The 15526-nt window shown below is 39.4% G+C and overlaps 1 protein-coding gene across 1 annotated transcript in view; it reads right to left on the minus strand.

Annotated features, from left to right (window-relative positions):
- Nucleotides 1-15096, minus strand: part of SLC13A1 (solute carrier family 13 member 1) — a 140609-nt gene extending 125513 nt beyond the window's left edge. The window contains exon 1 of the mRNA XM_030308338.1: nt 14998-15096. Within this exon, the coding sequence (XP_030164198.1) occupies nt 14998-15096 (99 nt within the window). The remainder of the gene's footprint in view (nt 1-14997) is intronic.
- Nucleotides 15097-15526: the final 430 nt, after the last annotated feature.

A 15526-nucleotide genomic window follows, 5' to 3' on the forward strand; every position in this document is an offset into this window, starting at 1 on the left:
CATCCAGTTCGAATTGGATGAAGCAGTTGGAAGCTGATGACCCTGACTAACAAAATATAATTTATTTGACTCACGATGGTGTGTGTATATGTGTGTGTGTGTGTGTGTGTGTGTGCGCGCACGCGCGCACGTGTGTTTAATTTGAATCATGATTTACAAACCAAATTTCATACTAAAAATAAAATCTGAATTCCTGGCTTTCCTTGAAAAAAGAAAAAACTAATGAATTTGGTAATATTAGGATAATATTCTTCCATGTCAACAATTCTCCAGACTCAAGCAGAGCTTATCCTTCAAGACAGACTTGTGCTTTTCAGTTCTACACAGCACCTCTGCACCATTTCACTTTATTCTCTTGTCTGCTTGGCCTTTGTTGGCATTTGAATAAAATATCTGGTAGTAAAAATGCTACCTACATACTCTGCCTTGCAAGAACATCTTTCTTTACCATTTCAGAACGAACATTTGGACTGTGTGTTTGAATTTCTGTGTGGCCCATGGACCAGTAGCATCAGCATGAGGCTAGAGCTTGTTGAGAAATGCAGAAATCAGGCCCTTCCCCAGACACACTGAATCAGAATCAGTATTTTCGGGTTCCCCGGGTGATTCGTATACAAGTTAAAGTTTGAGAGGCAGTGGGTTACTTCCTTTTTCCCTTTTCTCTTTAACTCTGGCCTCCAATTTGGAAACCAGATACAGGTTTCCAGGTACTGCTCCCAGGTAAAAATAAACTGCTCAAATTTAATTCCTAGATTTAGAACATATTTTGAAAAGTTGTCCATCCCTCAATGTAAGGTTCAAATGTATGTCTTGTCTATGGAGCTTCCCCCAAACACTCGAACACATTTCATACTTTTGCATTTGAGTCCCAGGAGATTTTAATTGCAGCTGGCTAAGGCACCCCATCTGCATTGTCCCTAAGAGCTGCCTTCCCAGAATTTGTGGCAAGTGCCCCATTTTTCATATCTTGAGGAAAACTTAAAGTCTAGAAAAGGAGGAATAAAGAATTCTCTCTCTGGGTGAGCAAGATGGCAATCTCAGTTTTCTTGGGATAGTGCTGGGTTACACCTGACATACAGGTATTTTTCTGATTAGCAACCCTTTTCATTCTCAAAAGTGTCCCTCTTTTGGCTGATAAATTATAGTCACATCCTATTGATATCTCCCTCCAGTTCCTGTTTTCTATTATGTGATCTTCCTTGGTCAGGCTTGGAGTCATGGGAAGGAAAGTGTTCTTTCCCATCAACACTCTTCAGGCATTTAACAATAGAAGGCTAATCCAGACACAATGTTAAGTATTTTTTTAAAGAACCTAATATTAAAATATGTCGAATTATTTTTAAAAATCAAATATCTGTGAATATTCTTGTTAAGAAGTAACAAAAGAGGGACAAAAACATTTCATTGTTTTCTGTTATTCGTATCTATTTAAAAAACACTAATATTAGGGTAAGGAATTTTTGGTGACTAGGTTCTTCTAATGAAGGAAAAAAAACAGACAACGCGTAAGTTGTCTGTGCTGCCACTGAAGGGGTATCCTGGATATCTGGTTCACAGAACCAGTTCTGAGGTAGAGGAAAAACTCCTTCATTTTGTCGGTAGAAAGCTGTAGACTGGCCCATCGTGTCTAGCTCTCCCATATTTATCTCCTGGTGATCGCTTTAGTTTTTCTCTTCCATCTCTTTTTCCACCTTCTTGGCAAGCCCCCCATCCCTAAAATAGAGCTGCCCCACCATTACCACCACCACACATCACAACCACCGCTACGGCCACCACAGGCAAATAATGATAAAGCCACAGTGAAAGGAGACCGATGTCCGCTCAGTTAGATTGCGGGCGAATTGTTTTCCCCTCTCTTCCAATGCCTCTCAAGTCTAGTAGAAATCACTGATATCTTATTCAAATGAACTCTGCAACTATAATTTAAATACTTTAATTAAAAAAAAGTAATAATTTAAATAAAATTTTGTTCTAGAAATAGGAAAGCACTTTAGTATGAGTTCTTGAACTGAGTCAGAGCAACACAATCATGTCCACTTCTTCTGTGTTTATTGTGAAGGAAAATAGAGTAAGAAAAAAAAAAGATTCCAAATTCTAAGACTGATCTTACAAAAAGGATATTTAAAATCATGATTCATTCTCAAGATGCTACATGAAACGAGGGTGGGGGAGTTGAGACAGCTTTTCCAAATAAAAATACTTCAAAATAAAAGAAAAAAAATTCTGTTCAAAAATTTATCTGCTCTCTACGATTTCCAAAAATTACATGGGCAAATTCAGCAAACAAACCACATCCAGCCAGACAAAAGGCAGTTGTGCAGAAGACAGATGTTGTAAATTCTGTTACGCAGTATGAGGTTTAATGTCACTTAACCACGGTCTCCCACTCTGTGTGTGTCCGCTATGCCTCCCTGGCTCATTTAGGGCCATTGCCACTTTTTCTGTTGCATGAAGATTCTCTCAAATACCAGAGAGAGATGAAGCTATTAAGTGCAGACTAATTACCAATATGAACAGGAGATTCCTGTTTTCTGACATTAAAAAAAGTATTAGAATCTTTCTAGCAATATATCTTTAATTTTTTTTTCTATTTTTTAATTTAAATTCAAGTTAATAAAGATACAGTGTAGTCTTGGCTTCAGGAGTAGAACCCAGTGATTCATCTCTTACATATGACACCCAGTGCTCATCCCAGCAAGTGCCCTCCTTAATGCCCATCACCCATTTAGCCCATCCCCCCATCCACCTCCCCTCCAGCAGCCCTCAGCTTGTTCTCTGTATTTAATTTTTTTCATGTTTAACTTATTTTTGAGAGAGAAAGAGAGACAGGGAGACAGAGACAGAGCGTGAGCAGGGCAGGGGTGGAGAGAGAGCGAAGGAGACAGAATGTGAAGGAGGCTCCAGGATCTGAGCTGTTAGCACAGAGCCCGATGCGGGGCTTGAACTCATGAACTGTTAGATCACGACCTGAGCTGAAGTCAGAGCTTAACCGATTGAGCCACCCAGGTGCTCCTGTTCTCTCTATTTAACTGTCTCTTATGGTTTGTCTCCCTCTCTGTTTTTTTTTTTTTTTTTTTAGTTTATTTGTTTATGTTGAGACAGAGGCAGCACAAGTGGGTGAGGGGCAGAGACAGAAGGAAAGAGAGAATTCCAAGCAGGCTCCACACTGCCAGCACAGAATCCGATGCAGGGCTCGAACCCACGAAGCTGTGAGATCATGATCTGAGCTGAAACCGAGTCGGACGCTTAATCAAATGAGTCATCCAGGCACCCCAACTTCCCTCTCTGTTTTTATCTTATTTATCCTTCCCTTCCCCTATGTTCATCTATTGAGTTTCTCAAATTCCACCTATGACTGAAATCATATGATATCTGTCTTTCTCTGACTGACTTATTTCACTTAGCATAATACCCTCTAGATCCATCACGTTGTTGCAAATGGCAAGATTTCATTCTCTTTCATTGTCGAGTAGTATTCCAATTATTAAATAAAATATTGAGAACATATGAAAAAATAATATAACACTTGTACACTTCATCATATTTTAAAAATGTTGACAACTTGCTACATTTGCTTGAATTTTTTAAGTAAATAAAACATTCCACATATAGTTCGGGACATATAAACTACTCCATTTCTTTCTTCTTGGTCAATCCTTAAAGTCAACCACTGTCTAAAATGTGGTTTGTACCCTTTCTACCGATGTTTTTGCGATTTTACTACACGTAGACACTAATACATTATAGACAATAAACACCGCATGGTTTTAAAATTAAACAAGGCTTACTGTCTATATCATTTTTTAACTTGTTTTTTTACTCATGCAAAAAATGCCTTTTTACCTTAATTTCCCATCTTACTCATGTATTTCAAATGTGTTCATATTGATACATGTAGACCTATTATTAATTCATTTTAAATGGATATGGCATTTCTTTTTCTGCATTTATTACAATTCATCTGTCCATATTTCTACTGAAGGTTTAGGGCTCTTTCCCCAACATCTTTGTACCTTGCCTCCATGTGGATAACAGGAAAGAGATTTTCAAAGCTTGAGTATATATCTAAAACTAGTAGTGTAACTTCTAGATGGAAGGCGTGGATTCTAACTGTAGTGAGTATTGCTCAAGTGATATCTAAGATAGTTGTATCTGTTTATATCAGTACCAACAACGTGAGAGAGTTCCATTTCACCAACCATCGGTATATTGGGCTAATTGATTTATTTGACAATCTGATGGTATGAAAAGCTCCTCTTAATTAAATTTGTATTTGCTTGAATACCATTGAAGTATTTTTTTCACGGTAATTGAACATAATTGTTTCTCTCCTGCAAATTACCTTATTTATAACCTCTTATTCTTCTGTTGCTTCTTTGCTTCTTTTTTTCATGAATCTGTGGAGTTACCTTTTAGATTCTTAATATTTATTTAGAAGTTAAATATTTTCAAATATTTTTCTTAATGTCTGGCTCGCCTATGCAATTTGCTTTATTGTATTTTTGGTTGACAAGTTTTTAATTTTAATGCAGTTATTTTAAAATTTTCTTATTTTTAAAAATTTTTACTACCTTGTATGAGAAATTCTTCCTGTATTATATACTCTCACGTTTTTTTCTGAAGTTAAAACTTTTCAAGAGTAGGGCCTTGATTTACTTATATAGGAAACTGATACCTTATTTTTCCTAAATGGGTGGCCAAAATGTCCTGGCTTTTTAAATTGGATGGTCTGTCTTTTCCCCACCAACTCCTGTTGTTACCCATTTCTTATGCCAAATTTCTATAAGTGCAGGCACATTCGTTTCTGGCCTCAATCACAGCCACCTTTTAAAAATCACTTTCTGCAAAATTGTTAAACTCTTCTTATTATAGCTTTTTAACAAGTTTTACAATCTGCATCTCAAGTCCTTCATCTTATATTTTTCTCAAACTTGTCTTGATTCCCCTATTGTTTCCCTTAGATTTGGAGTGTTTCATTGCTGTGTTGATTTCATTTTCAGTCTTTCTTAATTACCTTTTTGCATGCTGAAATTTATTTTCATATTTATCCTGAGGGGTAGTTCTTTTATCTTTGTGTTTATTTTTTCTGTATTCATTATTCCTCATCCAGAAGCTTTACAGTTGCCTCCAGTAAGTCCTTAGCTTCCAATCTAGAATGTCTTATCTTGGCAGCCTGGGGTCCTGCCCTACCAGGACAATGCAAATCCAATCATCTAGCTGGATCCAGTAGCTTGAGTCAGGTGCTGGGTGGGAGGCTGCGTGTCTGCCTCCTATGAATGCTGCCACAGACAGTCTGTCTTTTTCCCCCTCTCCCCACAGCTGCAAGAAAACTACTCTCTGGCACTTAGTTTGGCTCTTTGAACCTGACCTCAGGATGATGTGGGGAGTATTTTGAACCATTAAGTTCTCACCTTTACTCCCCCCGTTTGTTTGTCTTACCCATTCTGGTCTATGGAAACATGTATTTGCTTTGGGTGTAGCGTGGAGAAGGGGTTGGGGTAGAGGGATCCTAACTGTACAAAATTCATCTACACTGCGGATCATAAACTTTATAGACAGGAGAACTTATTTAAAAGGTGAAGACAGGGGCGCCTGGGTGGCTCAGTTGGTTAAGCGTCCGACTTCAGCTCAGGTCACGATCTCACGGTCGGTGAGTTCGAGCCCCGCGTCGGGCTCTGGGCTGATGGCTCAGAACCTGGAGCCTGCTTCCGATTCTGTGTCTCCCTCTCTCTCTGCCCCTCCCCCATTCATGCTCTGTCTCTGTCTCAAAAATAAATAAACATTAAAAAAAAATTAATAAAAAAAAGGTGAAGACATCTGCCAGGTAAATGGACAAATGTGTTTTTCCGACCTATGAATAAGTAAAAGGATGGGAAAATAACACTTATGAATGTCCACTACATGCCAGATACAATATTTGGTGTTCCACTGACTTAATGTGCACCCAAATTCTTTGAGGTACATATTGTAATTCCAAGTTCAACTAGAGATTAGTGATCACATTGCTAGTACGTGGTACAGCTGGGATTCAATCCAAGCAAAAATGCTCCGAGAGCATACATTTTTTATCTATTGCTCTATTCCTGCACTGAAAGCAGTGCCTGGAACATACGAAGCACTCAGGAATATTCCTTGAATAGATGTTTTCTTCTCACAGTTTTTCTGTGTTCTCCCTACAGTTGTTTCTATTTATAGGGCTTGATCCTTCTAGAAAACTCTCAATCGCTATCTAAACATAGAATTCTTCAGCATTAGGAACTTCTTTACTTTGCCTTGTTTTCTTTTTTGTTTTCTCTCCCACTTGTCTGGCACCGGCTATCTTAACCCTCACCCCAGTGGGGGAATGTCTCTACATTTTTCCCGGAGCTCTCATCTCTCTTGCCAGTAAACGAGCATTAGAGCTAAAACTTTTCCTGCATAGGTTACTTCCTCACAGCCGACACTTTCATGCTTCCCCAGGCCCCATTTAACAATAACACAGTCGTATCTTGTCTTAACCACCTCAACCAAGTGCAGCCAGGGTACCTGCTGCAGAGGTAGGAAGGCAAATGAAGCTATGACTAGGCAATTTGGATAACGGTTTTCCTCCACAAATTCCGACTGTCAAATTGTCTTGGGAAATGTGGCTGATTATACTTAAAAATCACCTCGGTTCTCTTTTAAATTATATCTCCAGATGGAATTGGAATAAAAATTAGGCTTTAAAATATAGTTTCTTTTGCCCCTGCTCTCCTTTTTTAATGACACTCTGACTGGTATTAGGGAGCAATTCGGCTGATGAATTAGTACGTATGTGGGTATGATCTCTCAGCACAGCTGGAGAAAAGCAGGACCAATCACAGGCCTCACTCACTGCAATTGATTTTCTAAAGAGGACACAAAGCAATTAAGAAAGGAGAAAAATCATGCATTTTAAATCTGTCTGCTACAAGAAAAACACTATTATTATTTCACAGAGCCTGTAAAGGGCTTTGCGTGGTTTGTGATACACCTACCTTTTCTGACGCAGTGATTTCTCAAGACTCAATCCATACTAATTGCAAGGCTTACCATGACTAGAAATATTCTCATGTTGGAAGATAAAGAGTAAGGAGGAACTCAACTACACAGTCAAGGGAAAAAACTAGCATTTCTTGTTTTTAGCCCAAATGGACAGCGGGGAAAGGCAACTGGTGGCGCCCCTATGCCAATTACTGGGGAATGATTAACTCCTACTTTTCATTTCACCTCTGCAACTAATTAGCAATGGAGATATACAGTCCTCACACGCCACCCACACGGGGGAACTGGAAATGACCACAGGGTCCACCTCGTTCTCCGACCTGAGAATGCATTAGAGGGCGATCAGAATGCAGTCTGTGAATTGACAGCTTCAGAATCATGAGGAGTCTGTTAAGCGTGCAGTGTCTTGTACTTCATGTACAGAGGCTGTGATTTGAAAAAGTAGCTCAGGTGAATCTGAGGCGGCTGATCCACAGATCACATTTAAAACTCTTTTAAGAGTCTTGTTCAGGGGCGCCTGGGTGGCGCAGTCGGTTAAGCGTCCGACTTCAGCCAGGTCACGATCTCGCGGTCCGGGAGTTCGAGCCCCGCGTCAGGCTCTGGGCTGATGGCTCGGAGCCTGGAGCCTGTTTCCGATTCTGTGTCTCCCTCTCTCTCTGCCCCTCCCCCGTTCATGCTCTGTCTCTCTCTGTCCCAAAAATAAACATTGAAAAAAAAAATTTAAAAAAAAAAAAAAAAAAGAGTCTTGTTCATTTTACAGATGAGGAAATGGGCCAGGGGCAGCACGACAGAGTCACTTGGGAAGTTTTTCAGAATGTGCAAGATAAGTCAGGGCAGCTGAGGCTATGCTGTGGCAAAGTCCTTAAATCTCAGCAGCGTAAAACAATCAGAGTCTAAGGCTTGTTCACACTATTTGTCCATCATGGGTCATGATTACCCTGCAATCCGGGCAGAGGGAGGCCTCATATCAACTTATGCTTTTATACTCGAAAACCCAGAAAATGATGGAGTAAGGCCAACAGTGCACAAGCTTTTAAAGATCTGATATAAATACTATTAAAGAAGCAATATCCTTGATGGACTTGGGAGTCAGAGAGACTTGTGTTTACATCCTCTTACTCCCTTTATAGCCTGTGTGACTTTGGGCAAATTGCTTCACCTCTTTTAGTCTCTGTTTGTTCGTCTATAAACTGGGTGTAATACTGAGTATTTCTAATGGCTGCCATGAGGTTTATAGCGGACGTGGATACTGATTATCATTATCAAACTAGGTATAAAAATGTACCACGGAAAGAAAAAAACTTACTCCAGCGTTCTTGTTCTGTCCCTTTGCCATACTTGTCACTCTATTTGAAGTCCCTTCCTTTGATCATCTTCTTTCTCCTGCATCCTATCTTTCCTCCAAGATCTGGATTAAGTCTCCACATCCTTCTACTACTAGACATCGCCACTCTCATTCAGCATAGTTATCAACTATCTACTGTGTGACTGGCACTATGTTTGATGCCAGAGAAAACAGAAATTAAACAGTATGCTCCATGCTTTTGAGGTATTTAGAGTGTACAGGAGGAGGCAATGATAAAAGCAAAGTGGAACACGTACTATAACACAGGCTGAAGTATCCAAGATGCATCGAGAGCATTGAGGATGATTCCCAGTTTGTATCACTGCCTGATCTGCTTCCTCAAAAACGACAGAGCAAGAGGAGAGAGCATTTCAGGACAAGGGTACAGCATGTGCAAAGACAGAGAGGCAAGAATAGCCACGAATAGTCAATAGTAATCTAGGGACTGCAAATAGTGAAATACTGCTAACATGTAAAACATGAATGTGGGAGACAGGTACTTGGGTTCTGGGAGAGGGTTGTTAGGACAAATCAATGGCAAAATCTTAAACATCCATCAGTGTATACATGCTTTGTTTAGATATTTGTTTCCCCCGTAAGCAAAAGGGAATCACTGAACAACTTTGACCAGGGATACAACAGGACCTGGTTGGCATTTAAAAAATAGTGCTCTGGTAGGAGACATTGGGAAAAAGACTAAAAATGGTCCATGGGAAAGAGATATGGGACAGCCTAAAGAAAGCAGTGCCAGCAGGGAGATGAAGAAGCAGACGGGAGGGGGGATTTAGGAAGTGAGGCAACAGGGGGGCCTGGGTGGCTCAGTCGGTTAAGTGTCTGACTTTGGCTCAGGTCATGATCTGGTTCGAGCCCTGTGTCGGGCTCTGTGCTGACAGCTCAGAGCCTGGAGCCTGCTTCAGATTCTGTGTCTCCCTCTCTCTCTGCCCCTCCTCTGCTCGTTCTCTGTCTTTCTCTGTCTCTCAAAAATAAATAAACATTTAAAAAATTATTAAAAAAAAAAAAAAAAAAGGAAGTGACACAACATAGACTGATGATTTGAAGCACCTGAGATGACACACAGGTTTCAGACCTGGGAATGGGGTGAAGGCTAGCAGGTTCTGGGAGACAAAGAAAACAGAAGGAGCAGCAGGTGGTGGACAAGCGGGACTGTGTGTGATTGAGGACATGGGGGTGGGGGTGGGGCTGGAGGAGGATGAATCCCCAGAGATCCATCTGCCTTTTAATTACATGTCTAGACACAAATTATTTGTTTAAATCATTTGGTGTGTATTTACATACAACCTTAAATTTGTGGTTAATGTTTACCACAGTGTATACTGACTTTTCAAAAACTGTGCAGGCTTCTTGAAAGCAGAAACATTAATTTAAACTTATGTTTACATACCACAGTTCACTTAGCACAACACATTGGGCTTAGCAAGGTCTCATAAAATATTCATGAAAAAATATGTATCAAATTTGGATTTCCTCGTTTTGTTCATCTACCACATTACTATTAGCATGACTTCTGCCTTTTTTTTTTTCTTGCCCTACATCATGTTGATGCTCTTTTGTGACTGAAGTGCTTACTTTCTTGGAGTTTACAGCATTTCCCCCCGTATCTTAAGTCCCTACTATGCTTTAAACCAACATTTAGAACAATATCAATTATTTCTATTGAAATGCTTGTTTGACTTGTCCCTTTCAAAGTTCAGTATGTTTTCTTGGAGTTTTTCCCCTTTGCTCTTCTTTCACTTGTAATCATTTTAAATTCTCTCCCCTTCATTTTCGTTTTCTCTGTCAGAATTTCCTCCTTCTGGTACATCCTTTATCACTTACAAGGTTACATTTCTCTACAAGCATGATATTTTCCTGTTTTGTTTTTGTTTTAGATTTGGCACCATAAGTCTGTCATTTGTATCATTTCTTCTATTTATTATAATTTCTATTATAACTTTGAAACTCATGACATATCAGATGAATATATTGTGAGGGAAATGCAGGTAGCACATGACAATGCAGATATAGAGCTGCCCTTAATGCCATAGTCCCTCCCTCCCTAACCCATGTCGTGACTGCGCACTAATGCTCTGCTGTGTTGACTCTGCCATTCTCTTTTCTCTCCAAGTCTCTCTTGGTGTAAAATATTTTGCAGAGAGATCCTGGAGTATCTGAGAGATAATTAAAATCTGGTTTCGGTTTTATAACCAATTAACTAGGACATGCTGCTCAGTTTCTGTGTGGCTGTTTCCCCTCTCTTTATCTCAAAAAGGGGTTCTAATTAGGGATAAACCAGGGATAAGCCAGACCGAGTGAGATACAACTGGAAGAAATGCACTCTATACACAGAAAACATTATTGCTCAATTTTCTCCTCTTACTGCTCCTCAAAAAACCCTGGCCTTCTTCTTATCTTTTTGTATTATTAATAGAAAATCAAAGAAAAATCAAGAACTGGAAAAATGAGTAAGGGAATAGTAGAGGGTACTGAGAAAAGTAAAAATTAACAAGATGCTAAAAACAGTAATAAAAGAACACAACTGCACAGAGGATATCACTGAAACTATGGCATATGGCCTATGCCAATTTTAACTTTTTATCAGGCAACATTTAAGAAAGTTCCTTTCCAAATTGAGAAAAATTCAGTGCAATTATTAATTTCATTCAAATATTTACATAAATATGAATTATATTCCAGGCTTGTTTTATTGATCACTAGCTACTCACTGGAGAAGGACTAAGACTACCTTTATGTTTATATCATAATTAAAAACTGATGTTTCATTGTAAAGCAATAAGAAAGTGTGATTCCTTTAGTAAAGTGACATTTATCCCAATGTATTAGGAGTATACTTATTACCATTGTGGAAGCTGTAAGAATACAGATATTCAGTTGTGGTTGGATCACAGCTCTGGAGTCAGACAGATGTTGACTGGAAACATCTATATAGCCACATTTTGGTAATCTGTTTACTTGTTCCTGTCTCTGTTTCTAATCTGTAGAACTGGACTAATAATAATACCTAATTCATAAGGATTAAATTTGAGCTTCTGTTTGACTTATGCCCATGAGCATAGTCTCCTTTGCTATGAAATATTTCCATGAAAACATTGAAAAACACAGTCTTAAAATTTCTTCCAACTAGAAGATCTTAAGATGCCAATCGAATGCCATGACTCACAATGAACATTTGGGTACAGGTGTGAAGGGAAGGTACAGCATATGCTGACAAGCTGACATGACCAGCTTGTACAGCTGAAACTCTGGGACATTCAGCAAATGACACACATGTAAGGCTGCTACTTTGGTTCTCATATGCCCATCTGCAGTAGTTAGAATCACTGCAATTTTCTAACTTGAAGACGTTGAATAGCAAGAGGTCAACTGAGGAAATGGCTAAGATACACCCCTTCTGTATTTTGACCTTCTAAAGTATTATCACAAGGAGAAATGCCTGAGTTGTTGATAATGACCATCAAGCCACACTTTATATAACTATTCGAAATAGAGGGTAAATCTTCAAAAAATACAAAATACAGAAAAGACTAAAACATAATCACTGGGAAAGCATGAAGTCTGAGTTCCGACAGAATCTGTGTTTAAATCCAGTTTCCATAGCATCTATGTGACCTTTGTTGGGTCACATACTTTGTGCATCAGCTTCCCCAAGTGGAAAATGAGAATGATAGAACATATGTGACTGTCTTATAGGTTTGTAATGAAGGTTAAATGAGATAATTCAGATAAAGCAGCTGGCAGAATGCCTATAACAGAGGCATGTTCTGCAAAGGGAATTCCTTCTCCTTCCCTTTGAATATTGTATTGCAAAACTACTAAGGGTCTCTAATTGTTAATGCCACATTTCTTTTTTTTTAATGTTTATTTTTGAGAGAGAGAGAGAGAGAGCGCGCGCGCGCATACAAGAGCGTGGGAGGGGCAGAGAGGGAGACAGAGGATTTGAAGTGGGCTCTGAGCTCTCAGTGGGGCTTGAACCCATGAATCATGAGATCATGACCTGAGCTGAAGTTTGCTGCTTAACCTACTGAGCCACCCCTGTACATTTCTAAACTGTGATGGAATTAAGGTAAGGGTTAAGGACAATCTATAGAAACAACTCAATAAGCAGTAGGAAAATGAAAAAAAAAAAATCAGTCAATAATTCATTGTTCTGACATTCACGCAGAATTATTGTATTTTTATAAAGCAAAATTGATTTTTTGTTTTGCTTGAATTCTTTAGTTGTTCTGTTACTGGCTGTTTAGAAGCATAGGGTTCTTCAGTTTGGTCATCCGAAAGTTACAATAAAGTGATTTGCATCCATGTCAAAATAGCCTCTACTTTAAGTTCATACCCTCCAATGCCCCATATTGTTTGAAAAAAAAGTTCTGCTTTCATTGTAAGCAACAGTTAAAATACTATTGAGTTTATTTAGCAGTTGATTGAATGATTAAATATGCATTTGAAGTAGCCAAAAATGAAATCATGCTATTGTACTAGGAAAAAAAACCTCACATTAACACTGATTGAATTTTAACAAATGAGTTGATTAGTGGAAAAGGAAGGAGGAACACTGTTCATCAAATGCAACATGATGCCAGGTCCCTGGTTTCTCCACAGACCTAATGTACTCCTGTCATAGTGCCTTGAAAAAAAAAATTAATGACTGCATTTCTTAACAAGAATATACTTTCTGATTAATGAATCATGCACTGAAACCTCTGCTTTTTATTTAGTTAGTTGTTCTCCCTTTCAACGAATTTATATTCACTTCCTCTGAAAATTATGGAAGATAATCAAAGTGTCATGCACATGTATGTCAAAGGAGCAGCACAGATGATATATAGTCATAGCATAAGTTTGTACTGACTAGCTTGATTTCTTATTTTCTCTGCCATAAGTAAGGATTTAGGCTGAAACTAATCCAGAAATATTAAAATATAGCAGGGGTCCAGGTATGAACCAGGATGTATTCATGATAGAATGGTAGAATTCAGCCAGGTCTGGGGGGCCCACAGGACCAGGGGAGTTTGAAAGAGGAGGCCATCATGCACACTAGACAGAGTAACAAGTCTTTGAAGGGGGTTCAGATAGAGCAGCATTCACATTAGAGTCCCATGTCTGTAACTGCCAGAGACTCGTATAGGAGTCCTCAGAAGTAGCTGATACGGGAAGCAGAAGGGGGGTGAGAGAAAGATTAATCACACAAAATTTGAAAAACAAAACCAACTAAACCAAAGCAATGGACAGGGCCTATTGTTTTCACTAGAAATTCTTTAAGGCTTTGAGGGTTCAGACAATGTTTGACCAAAAAGGGTGGGAGTCCTTCCCTTCCTCAACAGGGAATTGTGAGTCATCATTGTGAGGAGAGAGAGGCCCAGCCTGGGAGGCTGCTACAGCTGGATGGCTGTCCCCTGCACGAGGCAACAAGTAGCCAGGGGCAGTAGAGGCCAGTCCCTTCCCCAGCTTTACAGGCAGAGGAGACCTTGGTAGAATCAAAAAGGATTTTTTCATTAGCTCACATGAATTTCCTTCAGAGATTCTTAGATCAGTGGTAGGCTTTTGAGGGAGACTGAAAGATCCACCATATTATAATTACTGTGATTCTACTTCAACGTAGACTGGTAAAACCTTGATTAATATTTGTTAGAGAACATCAGAAAGCCATCATGGGGTGGTGGGAACTGCACCGGCTGTGGGTGAACACATTTAGGGAGACTCTTGCTGCCCTACTTACTGTGTGCCAGCCACTACTGATGAATGCTTATGCATTTAATCTTCACAACAAGCCTGTTACTCTCCCAGGCTTACATACAAGAAAACAGAAGCCCAGAGAAGTTAACTAATTTGCCCAAGTCACACAGCTTGTAAGTGGTATATCTGTGACCTAAAGCAGAGAGTTTAGCTCCAGTGATTGTCCTCTTACCAAGTAACACTCATTACGCTCACTAAATGCTTGCTGATTCAAATCATTTTACCACGGGATTAAAAATGTCTTGGGTTTATTGTTCTGGACTTTGACTACACTTAAAAGCAAACAGAAAAATGCTTGTAAGTACACCGAACTGAAATAAGATCTCAAATGAATGGAACATGGTACAATCATTTATTAAGTTTTCTAATTAACTGAGGAAAATTACATCATGCTTTCAACGTTTTCTCATTCCATAAGGAAACTAAATTTCCAGGAGGTTTAGTGACCCACACTGAGCCATGGAGCTGACAAGTAAATTAGTCTGTGCTAGACCCTGGGGCTCCCGGTTATTCTTCTAGCTCTTTCCCCAGTATCCCAAAGCTGCCTGGCCTTGGGAGATGGGATCGTGCTAACCCAGGATCGTCCCTGGAGATTGATAACTAGAATGACAAGATCTCAAGGGTTGTGCTTCTTTTGTTCTTTGTCTCATCTGGTTAACCAGAAAGAGAACAATTCTGATTGAATATGTTATTTAATTATTCTAGTTAGTCATACTGAGGATCAACCAACTTTAACCATTAAAAAGGGGAAAAGTGGACAAAACACAATGTACGACCATCCTGACTTCAAACTCAGAGTGGCACCACCCATCCAGTTCTGAACCAGGCAATTACACAGAAACTATTAAAGGACAGCTAAATAAATCAGGAAATCCACCAGCCTATTCTCCAGGTTCACTTACCTTGGTGCGAAGGATGATTGGCAATGGCAGTAAAACCAACAGAGTGAAAACTACCAGGAAAAACTTACGATAAACTAGAACATAGCTGAGGACGTTCATTGTCCTGAGCAGACACGTTTGATGGTGCTCTTCTCAAAATAAGGCAGGTGTTAAATAACCAACACGGATTAATATTTCGCCAGCCCATCATCATCATTTACTGCACTAGATGGTTCAACAGGAGTTAAAATTAAATCTTGATTTTTTATTGTTTTACTGTCACAATTAACATGGAGAGAGAAGCCCGGGTGTTCATAAGAAATCACATGCCACTTGCTGGTATGGATTTTGAAAGATACAACTGATTTTTCCCTATTTAATTTGTTCACATTAACTAGAACATTTATTGGCCATATCTAGGGGAAGGCAAAATAGTGAGGTTTGTTGATGTTGCCCACAGTGAGGCCCCTCTGCCCCTTTCGATGTCCCCTGACTTCCGGGCTCCATATTTGGGTGGTGCCTTGAGCAATCTCTATCGGATGCCCCCAGT

The sequence above is a fragment of the Lynx canadensis genome, chromosome A2 (assembly GCF_007474595.2).
Source record: "Lynx canadensis isolate LIC74 chromosome A2, mLynCan4.pri.v2, whole genome shotgun sequence".
Classification (NCBI taxonomy): Eukaryota; Metazoa; Chordata; class Mammalia; order Carnivora; family Felidae; genus Lynx; species Lynx canadensis.